At 53.2% G+C, this 16,619-nt stretch overlaps 1 protein-coding gene and 1 pseudogene across 1 annotated transcript in view; both read left to right on the plus strand.

Moving 5' to 3' along the window:
• Positions 1-13,948, plus strand: part of LOC129017504 (dynein axonemal heavy chain 1-like) — a 29,285-nt gene extending 15,337 nt beyond the window's left edge. Inside the window, 16 exon segments of the mRNA XM_054458130.1 lie at positions 298-475; positions 1,396-1,590; positions 1,681-1,800; positions 2,041-2,199; positions 2,282-2,389; positions 3,509-3,649; positions 3,792-3,882; positions 3,885-3,939; positions 4,472-4,555; positions 4,557-4,624; positions 6,795-6,968; positions 7,509-7,547; positions 10,143-10,321; positions 11,450-11,680; positions 13,192-13,388; positions 13,873-13,948. Of these exon segments, the coding sequence (XP_054314105.1) occupies positions 298-475; positions 1,396-1,590; positions 1,681-1,800; positions 2,041-2,199; positions 2,282-2,389; positions 3,509-3,649; positions 3,792-3,882; positions 3,885-3,939; positions 4,472-4,555; positions 4,557-4,624; positions 6,795-6,968; positions 7,509-7,547; positions 10,143-10,321; positions 11,450-11,680; positions 13,192-13,388; positions 13,873-13,948 (2,095 nt within the window).
• Positions 4,704-6,561, plus strand: LOC129017719 (serine/threonine-protein phosphatase 2A 56 kDa regulatory subunit gamma isoform-like; annotated as a pseudogene).
• Positions 13,949-16,619: the final 2,671 nt, after the last annotated feature.

Raw genomic sequence — 16,619 nt, forward strand, 5'->3', positions numbered from 1 at the left:
TTGTCTTCCAGAGCTGCACTGCCTCCATCTCTGCTATTGCCTCCTCCCCTGCTCCCTTTTTCCTGTTGGGATTTCACCTTTAATGGGGCTTCAGCAGGGCAGGGACATAAGCACATGTTTTCATTACACCATGTGACACCAAAAAGTCCCACTTTTCCTATTATAATTTTTAAAAGAACAAAGAGATCAAAGGAAAACGTAAAGTAGAGCCCGCCCACCCAGGCTTCCCTGGGAGCCAGCTGTGCTCGAAGCACCGCCTCCCTGATGTCTCCAGCCCTCTCCTCCCTGGCGCTGCAGGACAGACAGGATTTTCCCCTCGCTCATCCGGGCGGAGGCCATCACCTCTGACACCAACAAGAAGTGGTACATGTTCGATGGGCCGGTGGACACCATCTGGATTGAGAACATGAACACGGTGCTGGATGACAACAAGAAGCTGTGCCTCAGCTCTGCGGAGATCATCACGCTCACGGAAGTGCACCCACCTGTCCATCTGCCCACTCTTCTCCAAGGCTGGGTGGGCCTGGAAGCTGGCCAAACTCTGTCCCTTCACCCCTTTCTCTCAGGGCCATGGGTAAATCTCAGGCTGTCACCGTGACTCAGCAAGAGCCCTCCTGCTAGCAGGAGCTTAGGCTCATCTCCTAGTGCCCCTCCCTGGCCTGAGCTCCCACACCTCAGGGTGTCCCACACAGTTGCTCAGAACACCCTTTACACAGACCCTTTTGCTGTTGTGCTCTGAGCCCACCAGGATGCCTGTCCCACTGCTCCCCGGCTGATGCTGCCTCTTGCCTCCCAGGCCCACTTTCAGCCATGTTGCCCCAGTCAGGTCAGGTGAGGTCAGGTGTGCACCTGGCCCTGGCAGTGTGCCCGGGGTCTGGGAGATGGATGGCATAGACACCACAGGGACCTGCCTGGTGCGTGAGGAGCAGTTGTCAGAGAAAGAGGGATATGGCCTGGGCACAAGAGCAGCTCACGGGTCTACACTGAGTCCAGCTCTTGAATCCTTCTAAAAGCAAATACCTGGCAGTCATTGTGGACCTGTGTCTATGTGCACAGGAGTGGAGGGCTCTGGAGCAAAATACATAGTTCCCATCAGATGTCCCCAGGCCTCCAGGGACCCCAAAATGCCCTGACCCCAGTCTGGCCAGCTAACCTCAGGAATCTCCTGACTTGGGGTCCTTCTCAGAGCTCCAGGGAGAGCCACATTATCAGCTGAGGACCCAGCGGTTCCTGCATCCCACCCAGCACTGCCCCTGCCCCACAGCCTGCCCACACCACCCACTTACAGGATGTACAGCCCCTCCCCGCAGCCCTGCAGCCCTGCAGCCCTGCAGCCCTTTCTCCAGGACTGGGGACTGGCAGCCAGCCCACTCATGTGGTTCGTCTTGGCACCAGGTAATGACCATGATGCTCGAGGTGCAAGACCTGGCAGTGGCTTCACCAGCTACGGTCTCCCGCTGTGGCATGCTGTACCTGGAGCCCAGCATCCTGGGGCTCATACACTTCATTGAGTGCTGGCTGAGGAAGCTGCCCCCCTTGCTGAAGCCCTACGAGGAGCATTTCAAGGCCCTCTTTGTCAGCTTCCTGGAGGTGAGTGAGGCCACAGGTATGTCTGACCCTGGTAGGGCAGCAGGGCACTGTGGCTGCCAGCCATGAGAACTGGGTGCCTGCTCCCTACAGGAATCCATCTTCTTCATTCGGTCCTCAGTGAAGGAGGTGATCGCTTCAACCAACTGCAACCTGACCATGAACCTCCTCAAGCTGGTGGACTGCTTCTTCAAGCCCTTTCTACCTAGAGAGGTACAGCCCTGAGAGTGGGGCTAGATGCACCTGGTCCCTCTCCGCACACTGCTGTCCTTGCTCTCCAGGGCCTGAAAGAGAGAATCGGACTGGTGCAACATGGGTCACGAGACCACCTGTCCAACTGGCTGTAGAGAAACAAAGCTGTGTAGCAGAGGTCAAGACATGCCCCTGCCCCACTTCCTCAGGCCGCCTGATACTGTTCCTGTCTCAGCATGATACTGTTCCCTTCATCCCCAGGGCCTAAAGAAAATACCCTCTGAAAAGCTGAGTCGCATTGTAGAGTTGATCGAGCCCTGGTTCATCTTCTCCCTGATCTGGAGCGTGGGTGCCACTGGGGACAGCAGTGGCCGCACCAGCTTCAGCCACTGGCTAAGGCTCAAGATGGAGAATGAACAGGTGAGAGCCGGCGGCCCCCAGGGACAAGGAGCCTCAGTCCTACCAGGCCTCACAGCCTGCTTCTCCACCTGGTTCCCGGCAGCTGACTCTGCTTTTCCCAGAAGAGAGGCTGGTGTTCGATTACAGGCTGGAGGACGCGGGCATCAGTGGCACCAATGACAATGAGGATGAAGAGGAGGAATACAGGCAGGTGGCTGCAGGCCCTCCCCAGAGACTGCACAGGGAGGGACCACTGGGTGGCTGCTGTTCCTGCAATGAATTATGGCCACACAGGGAGCGGTCACATTGATGGCCACCAGGTCTCAGGAGGGGGTTATTTGCATCATCTCATGAATCCTCTTGGCCCTGTAGAGTGGTTATTACTGTGCTTATTTTCTAGATGTGGCAGAACTGTACTTGAACCTGGGGCTGGGCTAAGAGGGGAGACGTTCGAGTACCTTCCTTTCCAGCCATACACACTGCCTCTTCCACATTGATGCGGAGCCCAGGGACTGGCCACCTCAGTTCCACTTAAAACCCCATTTCCCCAGAGACTGGTCTCCCCAGGGCTGGGGGGCAAGCTTTTGAAGCCTGCTTCAGTGTCCTCATCGCTACTGTCAGCTAGCATGGGCTCCAGGAGCCCACTCTCATCCCAAGGTCAAGACCCCAGCCCAGGAGGACAGAGGTGGGAAGGTGTCTGCAGAGACCTGTCCATTACTGTGCAGGGTCCTGCTGGGGGCTCCTAAGGCACATTTGGGTCTAACATTTAGGACTGTGCTCAGTGGGATGCATTGGTTTGGCCATAGTGATCCCCCAATCAGGGGATGTCTGTAAGCTGGATCAGGGCTGCTGTGAGTGAAAGGATTTGTGCAAGCAGGGACAATGTTGGGAAGACTGGACCCAGTGGCCTCTCAGCTTCCAGCTGACACCAGTGTCCATGGTTCTGGTCCCCACATTTCTTGGGTAGCCTGAAACTAAACAGCAAACACCTTTGCATTCTGGGTTGTTCAATTCTTGGAGCATCTCCTTTCTGCAGAGACTCAGGGCCTGGCAGTCCTTAGGGAGCCCCCAACCTGGGCAGGTAGAGCCCTCCTATTCAGTTGTGCTCAGAGTTCCCATTCTTGGCTGTTTGTGCTGGGAGTCCTACTCCCCATGCAGAAAGCAGGGCACAGGACTTTCCGTTTCCTCCGGAAGCAGCCCTGCACCTGGACCCGCTTGCCAAAGCCCAGCCTTACAGCTCCTGGCCCTTCTGCACTTGGCCATGGGGCCGCAGCCAGGAGTGGGGCAGGGAGGGGTTCCAGGCCCACCGCTGAGCCACCTATGATTCCAGGTTGCCTGGGTGAAGTGGATGGACTTCTCAGCTCCATTCACCATGGTACCAGACACCAACTACTGTAACATCATTGTGCCCACCATGGACACCGTGCAGACGTCCCATTTACTGGACATGCTGCTCACCAACAAGAAGCCCGTGAGCGCCCCCCAGGCCCTGCCTCCACTGTCCCCAAGGCCTATATTGGGGGTTGACCAGCCTCCCACACGGATAAGGGGGCAGCTCCTCCTGTGCACCAGGCCCACCGCGTGCTCCTTCTGTGCCATCCCCACTCTGCCAGGTGCTGTGCATTGGGCCAACAGGCACGGGGAAGACGCCCACCATCTCTGACAAGCTCCTCAAGAACCTGGCACTGGATTACATCAGCCACTTCCTCGCACTTCAGCCAACCAGACCCAGGACCTCATTGACAGCAAGCTGGACAAGAGGCAGGGCACCCCTCCCACCTTCCTCACCCCTGCATCCCCCCAGCCTGGCCAACCCAGCTGCTGTCCCACCTCTCCACCAAATTATGCTCCTGGGTTTGCCAGAAACCTCCCAGGGGGAGCTGACAGCCCCCCAAGGGGCCCAGGGTTCCCTCACAGGCAGCTCCAGAGCCTTCCCTGTATCAAAAATTCCTACAGAGCCAGTCAGCGTGTGGGTGCTTGCCCTGGATGGACCCTTGGATAGGGCCCTGGGTCGGCCCTTGGATAGGGCCCTGGGTCTGTCTGTGAGAAGCCTGTTGTCCATCTGCCTGGGAGGCGAGACTCACTTTGAGGGAGCTCAGACTCAAGTCAGCCTGTCCCAGCTATCCCAGGGCACTCAGAACAAGGATGAGGGTGGGTCAAGACGTCTAGCAATTTGGAGGAAGCTGAAATTTAGCAAGGGCTTTCCAGAGGCAAAGCTGCCACCGCGTCGCCCCTGGATTCTCAGAGGACCTTGTGCCTGTGGGTGCTGGGCTCACACAGCCTCTCCCCTCAGGCGGAAGGGTGTGTTTGGACCACCTCTGGGGTGCAACTTTATCTTCTTCATCGATGACCTGAACATGTCGGCCCTGGAGACATACACGGCCACCCATCGAGCTGTTGCACCAGTGGATGCACCAAGGCGGCTGGTACGACCGCAAGATCATTGGTGAGTGTAGCTGGCCTGGCTCGCAGGGCAAAGGCTAGGCGTGCTGTGCAGGGGCACAGGAGGCGCAGCACTGAAGGCCTACAATACTTTAAGGCACCCACAAAAATGTTTTAATTTCTCTTAAAATTAAAGGGGAGGAGGGGGGCCGGCCCGGGGAGGGGCAGAGAGACGCCGCCGCCGCGGCCTCTGGAAGCCTGGAAAAGGGGAATCGAGAGCAAGCGAAAGACTCAGTCCCCAGGCGGTGGCGGCAGTGGCCGCGGGAGCGTGACGGCCGGGGCGGGGGTGCTGCTGCTGCAGGGGCAGGCGGCGGCAAGGGGGGCGGCGGCCCGCTCCAGCCATGCTGAATAAAACAAGAAGGAGAAAGAATCACCAAAAGCAGGGAAGAGTGGAAAAAGTTCAAAAGAAGGACAAGACACAGTACAATCAGAGCAAATTTCCGTCAAGAAAAACAGCCGTGTTGCTGTCCCGTCTACAGTGTCTGCTAAAATAAAAGTACTGTCTCTCAGCCCATAGTGAAGAAAGACACGGCAAAATTTTTCAAGGTTTTAGCGCAAGCAATAATAGAGAACTTCAAAAACTACCATCCTTAAAAGATGTTCCTCCTGCTGATCAAGAGAAGCTTTTTATCCAGAAGTTATGTCAGTGTTGCGTCTTTTTTGACTTTGTTTCTGATCCACTAAGTGACCTAAAGTGGAAGGAAATAAAACGAGCTGCTTTAAATGAAATGGTAGAACATATCACCCATAAGTGGAATGTGATCACAGAGCTATTTACCCAGAAGTAGTCCATATGTTTGCAGTTAACATGTTTCGAACATTACCACCTTCCTCCAATCCTACGGGAGCAGAATTTGACCCAGAGGAAGATGAACCAACGTTAGAAGCAGCCTGGCTTCATCTACAATTGTTTATGAATCTTTCTTAAGATTTTTAGAGTCTCCAGATTTCCAACCTAATATAGCGAAGAAATATATTGATCAGAAGTTTGTATTGCAGCTTTTAAAGCTCTTTGACAGTGAAGATCCTCGGGAGAGAGATTTTCTTAAAACCACCCTTCACAGAATCTATGAGAAATTCCTAGGCTTGAGAGCTTACATCAGAAAACAGATAATATATTTTATAGGTTTATTTATGAAACAGATCATCATAATGGCATAGGAGAGTTACTGGAAATATTGGGAAGTATAATTAATGGATTTGCCTTACCACTAAAAGAAGAACACAAGATTTTCTTATTGAAAGTGTTACTACCTTTGCACAAAGTGAAATCTCTTTGAGTGTCTACCACCCCCAGCTGGCATACTGTGGAGTGCAGTTTTTAGAAAAGGATAGCACCCCTACAGAACCAGTGGTGATGGCACTTCTCAAATACTGGCCAAAGACTCACAGTCCAAAAGAAGTAATGTTCTTAAATGAATTAGAAGCCATTTTAGATGTCATTGAACCATCAGAATTTGTGAAGACCATGGAGCCCCTCTTCCAGCAGTTGGCCAAACGTGTCTCCAGCCCACAGTTCCAGGTGGCAGAGCGAGCTCTCTATTACTGGAATAATGAATACATCATGAGTTTAATCAGTGACAACGCAGCAAAGATTCTGCCCATCATGTTTCCTTCCTTGTACCACAATTCAAAGACCCATTGGAACAAGATAATACATGGTTTGATATACAATGCCCTGAAGCTGTTCATGGAGATGAACCAAAAGCTATCTGATGACTGTACACAACAGTTTAAGGCAGAGAAACTAAAAGAGAAGCTAAAAATGAAAGTACGGGAAGAAGCATGGGTTAAAATAGAAAATCTAGCCAAAGCCAATCCCCAGGTACTGAAAAAGAGAGTAATATGAAAACGTCCAGGGTTATGTGAAATGTTTTTATAAGATAAGAATATGTCTTCATCATGAGAGGGGGGAGGGGGCTCGATTTCACTAACATTGTATATGAAAATGTCTGCAATAAAAAGTAATTTTGAACTTTGTAAAAAAAAAGTTAAAGGAGAGGAGGATGAATTTTTAGGGCAAAGAAAAATTTTCCTGTGTAATATTGATGTATTTGTCTTTATTCCAATACTATTCTAAAGTATAATTCTGAATTTTTGTATGGAGAAGGGGCCACAAAGGTCATGATGCAGCCCTGGCCAGGGCCCTTCCTGACTTCCTGCCCCTACTCCAGGCACCTTCAAGAACCTAGTGGACATCAACTTTGTCTGTGCCATGGGTCCCCCGGGTGGAGGCAGGAACACCGTCACCCCGCGGCTGATGCATCACTTCAACTACCTGTCTTTCGCTGAGATGGACAAGGTCAGCAAGAAACACATCTTCTCCACCATCCTGGGCAACTGGATGGGTGAATATTGGTGTGGGTGAGCATGGACAAAGGCAGAAGCCCAGGCCAGGGAGCCACACCAAGGGCAGCTGGGTGGCCACCAGAAAGGGTGGAGTGGCCAAACCATGACCGCAACCCTGGCTTCACCTCTCACTCAGCTGTGTGACCTTTGGCAGCTTATGAATCTCTCTGAGCCTGTTTCTTCATCTGTACCTACCATTCCAGATCGTGAGGGTTAAGTATGATATTGCATGTAGAGCACCTAGCATGAAGCCTGGCACGTGGTGATTGCTGGATGTGTGATACACACAGATATGCACTCACTCACATACATACATACATATACATTAGTACTTGCCCAGAAACTCTGGGAGAGGCATGTTACTTTTGTAAATCAGGAAAAGCCACAAGATAAGATGGACGGAGTGTCTCTGAGCCTTTATGGGGTTTGGGGAAAAGCTTACCCCAAGATGCTGTTTCCCCCACCATCTCACCTGGCCAGGGTGAGCAGCAAGAGGTCCACCTAACCCTGAGCCCAGTGTTTCTCCCTCCATCCTCTAGACGGACTCCTTGGAGAAAAAAGCTACCGGGAGCCTGTGCGTAAGTGTGGGCCTGGGTGGGAATGGGGCACTGGTTCCAGGAGGAGCTCTGGGCTCTGGTTGGGTGTGTTGAGGCTGGGACCAGGCGCCGTGGTGAACCATCCTCAGGTTCATGCAGGGACCTTGGGCCACTGGGTGCCAGAGCGAAGGTTGACACAGGCACTGGCTGCCCCATAGGCTCATTCACCCATTCTTAGAGTCAGCCAGCCCTTCCATGCCTGCGTTAGTGTCCAGCTGATGATAGATGCAAATTAAATGCAAAATGAATGCATGAATAAGGGAATCCAACAAACTCCCACCCTGTGTGAAGAATCAGAACTCCAGGGAGCAGGTGTGCACAGGAAAGCCAGGAGTGGTTTGTGCGGGGCAGGCATCGTGGTGAATCTGCCCATCATCGCGGCAAGGCGGCTGACCACTGCAGTCCCTGTCCTTGCCCAGGCCTGCCTCCTCCCCCTGCCTTCAGCTGAAAGAGGCTGTCGGTAGACAGCTCCCTTTTGGGTCTGCACCCACCTGCTTACCTGCACCCTGCCTTCCCTCCTGTGGCTGGGAACCGACTGCTGCTCCACAGCAAAGCCCAGCCTCCTCCTGGGCCTGCCTGGGAATGTGGCTCCCCTCTTCCCCACCGACACCAGTACTCCCTTTGCCACTGGGCCTTCCACAAACAAGCCCCATTCTCCGTCTTAACCACCAAATGCAAAACAGCCTCCCTGGGCCCCCTTCCCACCTGCCCCAGCCCACGGCTGAGTAAAACTCCAAAGCATTGTCTTTCCCGCTGCACCTGCCCTCCCCTCCCACTTTCCTGTGAATGCCCCCCTCACCCTCTGAGAGTGTTCTTGTCACCAGTTGCCTTCTGTGGCCAGACCAGCGGTCAGCCCTCGTCCTCGCCTTCCCAGGGGTCAGTAGTGCTGACCGGCAGATGTCCCTTTCCTGCCATAGGCTTCTCTCAGGCCTCCCCCATCCCTAGCTGCCCATTCTCAGATGGACTGGGGCTTGGTCTCCAGCCTCTTCTCCCTCCAACCACACTCTCCTGAGACAGTCCCAGCCCGCCTCTGACGGGGAAAACCATCTTTGTGCTGGCAACTCCCAAGTCTACCTCCTCAGCCCAGACCTCTTCCCTGAATGCCTGATTCCACATCTCCCCTGGGATATCTACAGGGTATCTCAGGCCAAACCTGTCCAGAGCCAAACTCCCGAGTGCCCCGGTCCCCGCACTCTTCTCATCTCAGGCGATGGCAGCTCCATCCTTCCAGGTGCTCCAGGCAAGGAGTCTTGGCGCCATCGTCCATCCCCGCTTCCCTCACCCCACAGCTCACCTGTCAGGAGGCCCCATAGGTTCTCCCTTGAGAACCCATCCCTATTGGCTACTACTGCTCACCACCCTGTCCTCGCCCACCCGGCCAGTGCTGTAGCCCCGCCATGGTCTCCTGGTGGCTGCCTTCACCTGCCTAAGATCTATCTTCCGCTTGGGCCCACAGGGACCCATGAAATCATTCCAACAGGCCACATTCCTCCTCTGTCACCCATCACATCCAGGCAAGAGCCCGGGTCCTGACAGTGGTAGGCAAAGCTGTCCTCAGTTTGCCCTGCCTTGTCCTCTGATCTCACCGCCTCCTGCTCACCCCCTTGTTGCTGGTCCTTAACATGCCAGGCCTGCTCCCACCTCCAGGCCTTTGCCCTTGCTGTCCCCTCTGCCTGAGACAATTTTTCTCCAGTTATGTGCAAGCTTGCATCTCACTTCTCTGCTTGACTGTCCCCTTCCTCAGTGAGGCCTCCCCCAGTGTTCCGTAAAATCGCCCCCAAGCCCATCTCTGGCCCTCCCTGGGCCCCTCTCCTGCTGCAGAGCTGCCCGTAGCCCTTGCCACCTGTTTGCTGTCTTTGTTACTTGCTAATCCACTCATTGTCATCCTTACAAGAATGTCAGCTTGAGGGCAAGGAGTGTGTCTGTTTGGGTCACTCTGTGCCCAGTGCCTGTGTCAACAGACAAGCCCCTCTCCCGCCCTTTCTTTCCATTTTTTCCACTTCTCCGCCAAGTTTCCACTGACAGAATTTGGGTTCCCAGAACAGAATTGGATAGTTTTCAAAGAACAGGCCTATAGGTGTGTGAGTGGTGAAAATGCAGGCTGAGGGGTGGGCAGCCCCGAAGTGGGCGGTGAACCCTCAAGGTTGGGGGTGTGCTCCTGGCCTCCCCACACCCAACCTTAGGCATCTTGAGGCCTACGTGGACCATGAGACCCTCCCCACGTGTGGCTCAGAGGTGGAATGTTCAGGTCTGTGCACAGCCCCCATAGGAAAAGGCAGTAATGGCCCCACCCAGCACTGACCCCACGAGCACCCCCAATTCCATGAAAAGTCCCAGTGCTCTGACAGGCCATGTCAGCATAAAGATATAAGGGAGTGCAGAGCAGGAGATTCTTCACCTCCCCCAAGCTGGGGGCATCCGAGATGGGGCCAAAGTGTACGTGGAATCCAAGCCTGAAGGCTGAGGAAGGGGCTTGGTGGGAGGGCACAGCACAGCAAAGGCAAGGAAATCAGGACCTGCAGAGGTGGCAGAGGGAGCTCCTGGCATGTGACCCAGGCCACTCTCCTATTCCCCCAGCTGGGGCCCCCCACATTGCCCACTTCATGGAGCCCCTTATGGAAGCCACCATCATGGTGTATGCCACCATCACCTCCCAGCTGCTGCCCACTCCAGCCAAGTCCCACTACACCTTCAACCTGAGGGACCTCTCCAAGGTCTTCCAAGGCATGCTCATGGCTGACCCGGCCAAGGTCGAGGTGAGGACCGGGCAGGCACCCTCCCCAATGCCGACACTGCTCTCCCCATCCTCCCCAGCCCCACCAATTTCAGGCCTTCCTGCCCAAACAGGCCCTGAGTGGGGCTTCCTGGAACATGGAGGTGCCAGGCCCTCCAGAGCCCAGCCTTGGTGCAGCTGAGCCCAGTCTTGTTGGTTGAACCCACACCTGGAATGGTGGCTGAGACAGGGATCACATAAGAGAGCCAGGGCAAGATGAGGGAGAAAGAGGGCTTCTGGTGTGGGCCCTGCATGTGAGAATGCTTGAGGGACAGTGAGCAGGGTGCCCTCTGGGAACCAAAAACACCCATGTGGAAGGAGGAGGAAGTATAGCAGGGAGCCAGGTGTCAGGGGCACTGGCAGGGGTGGGGGCAGGCGCTAGGCATGATGGGAGGCCAGCATGGAGCTTCAATTTGTTCTGAGGGTGTAATGAGCAGCCATGTGGGTGGGTGGGGGACAGACCTGCACTTTGGAATGGGACTGAGCGGCCAGTGTGTGTGTAGCCCAGGCTAAGGAGATGGGGTGAGCAGGACAGAAGCTGACCCTGGCCTTGTAGCCACGTCTGTAGCCAACAAAGTCTACAGAAAAGGCTGGGAGCTTCTGGAGGGCAGTCCTGCCACCCAGGGAGATGCAGGGAAACTGGGACAGAGGCGGCAGCAGAGATGGAGAGAGGGAGCAGGTTCAGAGGAGATTGGTGGGTCATGTCAGTGTGGCTTGGTGGGTGGTTAGATGTGGGGTGTTGGGAAGGTGTTAGGAGCATCAAGCATCCCTCCCAGGTTTGGGGTTAGGGGAGCCACAGGAGGCTAAAAGGTGGAAGTGAGGTGCTTGTGACAAGCTAGCAGAGCCAGACACCCAGAGGGCACTTGGCCAGCTGGACTCAGAGCTGAGGCATGAGGAGGCCCAGGCAGCACTGTGCAATCCACCCCATCCTCAGCCAGCCAGCAGTTGCACTTGCCAGCAGCCCCCACACACTGTCCCTGGGCCATGGTGGGAGAGCCAGGCTCCAGTCAGGGTCCCAGGAATTGGGGCCCACCCTCCCTTGCCTGGTGGTTTGAGAGATAGCTGAGGGCTCGGGGGCCAAGGACAGGCACCGATGCTGGGGCTACCACAGGACCAAGTGCAGCTGCTGCAACTGTGGTATCACGAGAACTGCCGCGTGTTCCGGGACCGACTGGTGAATGAGAAGGACCGCAGCTGGTTCAACCAGCTCCTCAAGCGCTGCATGGAGCAGTGGGAAGTGACCTTCAACAAGGTCTGCCCCTTCCAGCCCATTCTTTACGGGGACTTCATGTCACCAGGCTCCGATGTAAAGTCCTACAAGTTCATCACCAGTGAGAGTAAGGTGAGGGGCCCAGGCAGGCACCCTACCCCTGGTGGAGTCCTCTTCAATCTGCCTCCCTGGGGCCCAGGCCCCTTGCAGTCACCACTAACAGACCACCACACTATAACCAGGGGGCCAGTATGCAGGGTAAGAAGGCCAGCTCCAGGAGATTCCCGGCATGCCCTTGCTCTCTCTGGGTACCGGTTTCTTTGCTTGTCTCTTGAGAACCAGCTTGTGGTCCAGCTGAGATGGACCCTAGACACAGGGGCAATCATCCCTCCACAGGGGGCGGGGGGCAGGGCCTGGGGCCATGGGTCTCAGTCAGGACCCCAGGGAGGCAGGGAAGAGGCCTCACTTGGCCCCAGTGTTGCATGGCTGAAGCAGGCCTCCTGACAGTTTCTCTCCACACGCATCCTCTCCTAATTCCCAGAGCTCCCACCAGGGTCCCAGGGTCAGCACACCCTGGTGAGCCCCAGAAGGAGCAGTCAGGGCTCTGACCCAACTCTTAGGCCTCCATGTGTCCCTATGTCAGGCTTAAGAAGCAGGGGGCCTGGCTTCTTAAGGCCCAGCATCCCCACCATGCACAGGAGGAACAGGGTATGCTGTGGCAGGTGAGCTCCCAGTCAGGGAGGGCCCCGGTACACGGTGTTCTGATCAGCCGAGCCCATGGCTGGAGTCGCCCCAAAAGTGGCAGCAAGCAAGTTCCTACAAGGGACTGCCCCCAAGCCATCCCTAGATTGGGCTGGTTGAGATTCCAAAGAAAGCAGCATTGAATTACAGGGTAATTAGTCCAGAGCATTTATTAGGGGAACTCACATACGGGAGAGAGCAGAGATGTTCTAGATCGGTATGTCTGCAACGAGGGAGTCATACGAGTTATGGAGTTCACATGAGGACTGAAGGAATTTGGGTGGGCTGGGGCTAGCTTCTATGTATTTAACAATATGCTTGATCCCTCCGTGGGTTTTGTTTTTGCTTTTGTTTTTGTTTGTGTGTGTGTATGTGACTGGGTCTTGCTCCGTCACCCAGGCTGGAGGGTAGTGGCACGAACTTGGCTTACTGCAGCCTCCACCTCATGGGCTCTATCAGTCATCCCACCTCAGCCTCCTGAGTAGCTGGGACCACAGGCACGCACCATCATGCCCAGCTAATTTTTATTTTTATTTTTATTTTTGGTAGAGGCAGAGTTTTGCCATGTTGCCCAGGCTGGTGTTGAACTCCTGGGCTCAAGTGATCCTCCCACCTTGGCTTCCCACAGTGCTGGGATTACAGGTGTGAGCCACCACGCTAGGTCAATCCCTCAGTGTTGTGAGCAACAATCTAAGCAAGTTTATCAGTGTTTGGGAATGTTCAGCTTGGGCTCGAGCCTGCAGGGGAAACATGCAGCTGGCTGGGTCACAGGGTGGTTTGGTCAAGGCACCTGTGCTTCTCAGTCAGGACAGAGAAGAAAGCGGGTGGGTGGGGGGGAGCAGTAAGAGAGACCCTTACAGTAAGAGAGACCCCACCTTCCCCATCCTTGCCTTGGTGCGCAGATGATGCAGGTGATCAAGGAGTACATAGAGGACTACAACCAGATCAACACGGCCAAGCTGAAGCTGGTCCTCTTCATGGACGCTATGAGCCACATCTGCCACATCAGCTGCACCCTACGCCAGGCGCTGGGCAATGCAGTCCTGCTGGGTGTGGGTGGCAGTGGCCTCAGCTCCCTCACATGGCTTGCCTCGCACATGTGAGGGCCTCTGGGGCGTGCTGGGCAGTGGGCGGCTGGGGCTAGCTGGTCGGTTTGACTGACCCATGCTTTTGCACAGTGGTAGAGGTCTCGGGCAGCCCTGAAGCAGGCCCGTGCAGCCCACAGGCTTCTGAAAAGACTAGTAGCAGGACCTGGGCTCCAGGGAGAGGCAGCACCAGTGCCCTGTGGTGCTGTGGGGAGGGAAGTGTAGTGCAGGCATCCCAGAGGGATTACTAGGGGAGGTGGCCAGGGCTGCTCTCAGAATCAGAGCTGGGAGGATGGAAGGGAAGGGCGTTTGGACTGAGGGAACAACTTGGGCAAAGGTCTGGAGGCAAAAAATCAGGTTCAGGTCCTGAAGGGTCTGCAGGTCTGCCCAGGATGGGAGCAGAACTCCAGGTGGTTGGGGTAGGGTGTGGTCACCCACCACCCTTCGGCATCTGGCCCCAAGCCCCTGGCATGCTTCAACCCAAACTTCTGCCTCCAGGGCTGAGTAGGAGTGCTTCCAGATTGAACTATCCAAGAACTACGGCAAATGCATCCAAGAACTATCCAAGAACTAAATATTAACAATATTTAGTTATTTGTACAATTATCTGTAGCTGCAAAACTATAAGTGCAGGCTTATCATCTTTCTGGAGAGATAGCAAGAGAAAGGTTAAGTTTATAAAATGCCTAAACAATAAAAACTATATTATTGAAGTAAAATGACTAAACAAGGGCTGGTTTTAATATCAACTAATTAGTAGCTTCCTGTTAGTAAGAACTGACTCTAAAATCAAGTAGACAAGAAAATGGTTGAGGAGGCTGACCAAATCCTATGCTATACTGCATGTGGAGTAACCATGTCACAGCAGTGATGCCATATTGCTTTTCTTTGATTGAATTGTGGCATCACAGATGAGAACCAAGGGACTAGATAGATCATAGATAGATAGGTATACACATACATGCAAACATTCATACTTATCTACATATGTAGATAGATACATTCATATATGGATGCATACACGGATAGAGAGATTTTTAAAAACTGCTGAACACAAATCCAGTGATCTATGAAACTGAAGGACAAATATGGTTATATAAATATGAGTCTTTCAATGAATTTTCAGTAGATATAGATCTTTTTGTGGCTGAAACAGAGGATCACTGTTGCCTTTCTTTTGTAAACACAGGTCTATGACTGACTAAAGCTATTACATGAAAACTGAACATTTCAGCAGGGTGGGGCGTCACCTCACTTGGGAAGCACAAGGGGTCGGGGAACTCCCTCCCCTAGCCAAAGGAAGCCTTGAGAGACTGTGCCATGAGGAATGGTGCACTCTAGACCAGATACTACACTTTTCTCACAGTCTTCACAACCCACAGACCAGGAGATTCCCTCAGGTGCCTACGCCACCAGGGCCCTGGGTTTCAAGCATAAAATGGGTGGCTGTTTGGGCAGACACCGACTTAGCTGCAGGAGTTTTTTTTCATACCCCAGTGGTGCCTGGAATGCCAGTGAGATAGAAGCATTCACTCCTGTGGAAAGGGGGCTGAAGCCAGGGAGCCAAGTGGTCTAGCTCAGTGGATCCCATTGCCATGGAGCCCAGCAAACTAAGATCCAATGGCTTGAAATTCTCGCTGCCAGCACAGCAGTCTGAAGTCAACCTGAGATGCTAGAGTTTGCGGGGGAAGGAGCTTTCGCCATTACTGAGGCTTGAGTAGGCAGTTTTCCCCTGACAGTGCTAAGGAGGCTGGGAAGTTTGGATTGGGTGGAAATCATCACAGCACAGAAAAGTGGCTGTGGCCAGATTGCCTCTCTAGATTCCTCCTCTCTGGGCAGGGCATCTCTGAAAAAAAGGCAGAAGCCCCAATCAAGGGCTTATAAATAAAACCTTATCTCCCTGGGACAGAGCACCTGGGGGAAGGGGCAGCTGCGGGTGCAGCTTCAGCAGACTTAAACGTCCCTGCCTGCCAGCCCTGAAGAGAGCAGCAAATCTCCCAGCACAGCACTCGAGCTCTGCTAAGGGACAGACTGCCTCCTCACGTGAATCCCTGACCCCCATGCCTCCTGACTGGGAGACACCTCCCAGAAGGGGTTGACAGACACCTCATACAGGAGAGCTCTGGCTGGCATCTGGCAGGTGCCCCTCTGGGACGAAGCTTCCAGAGGAAGGAACAGGCAGCAATCTTTGCTGTTCTGCAGCCTCCGCTGGTGATACCCAGGCAAAAAATCTGGAGTGGACCTCCAGCAAACCCCAGCAGACCTGCAGCAGAGGGGCCTGACTGTTAGAAGGAAAACTAACAAGCAGAAAGGAATAGCATCAACATCAATAAAAAGGACGTCCACTCAGAAACCTCACTGGAAGGTCACCAACATCAAAGACCAAAGTAGATAAATCCATGAAGATGAGGAAAAACCAGTGTAAAAAACTGAAAATTCCAAAAACTAGAATACCTCTTCTCCTCCAAAAGATCACAACTTCTCGCCACCAAGGGAACAAAACTGGATGGAGAATGAATTTGACAAATTGACAGAAGTAGGCTTCAGACAAGTAATAACAAACTCCTCTGAGCTAAAGGAACATGTTCTAACCCAATGCAAGGAGGCTAAGAACCTCAAAAAAAGGTTAAAGGAATTGCTAACTAGAATAATCAGTTTAGAGAATAAAAATGACCTTATGGAGCTGAAAAACACAGCATGAGAATTTCATGAAGCATACACAAATATCAATAGCTGAATTGATCAAGCAGAAGAAAGGATATCACAGATTGAAGATCAACTTAATGAAATAAAGCATAAAGACAAGATTAGAGAAAAAAAGAATGAAAAGGAATGAACAAAGCCTTCAAGAAATATGGGACTATGTGGAAAGACCAAATCTATGTTTGATTGGTGTACCTAAAAGTGACAGGGAGAATGGAACCAAGTTGGAAAACACTCTTCAGGATATTATCCAGGAGAACTTCCCCAACCTAGCAAGATAGGCCAACATTCAAATTAAGGAAATACAGAGAACACCACAAAGATAGTCCTCAAGAAGAGCAACTCCAAGACACATAATCATCAGATTCACCAAGGTTGAAATGGAGGAAAAAATGTGAAAAGCAGCCAGAGAGAAAGGTCAAGTTACCAACAAAGGGAAGCCCATCAGACTAACAGTGGATCTCTCTGCAGAAACCCTACAAGCCAGAAGAGAGTGGGGGCCAATATTCAGTGTTCTTAAAGAAAGGAATTTTTGACTGGGC

Source organism: Pongo pygmaeus, chromosome 19 (genome assembly GCF_028885625.2).
Source record: "Pongo pygmaeus isolate AG05252 chromosome 19, NHGRI_mPonPyg2-v2.0_pri, whole genome shotgun sequence".
Taxonomy (NCBI): domain Eukaryota; kingdom Metazoa; phylum Chordata; class Mammalia; order Primates; family Hominidae; genus Pongo; species Pongo pygmaeus.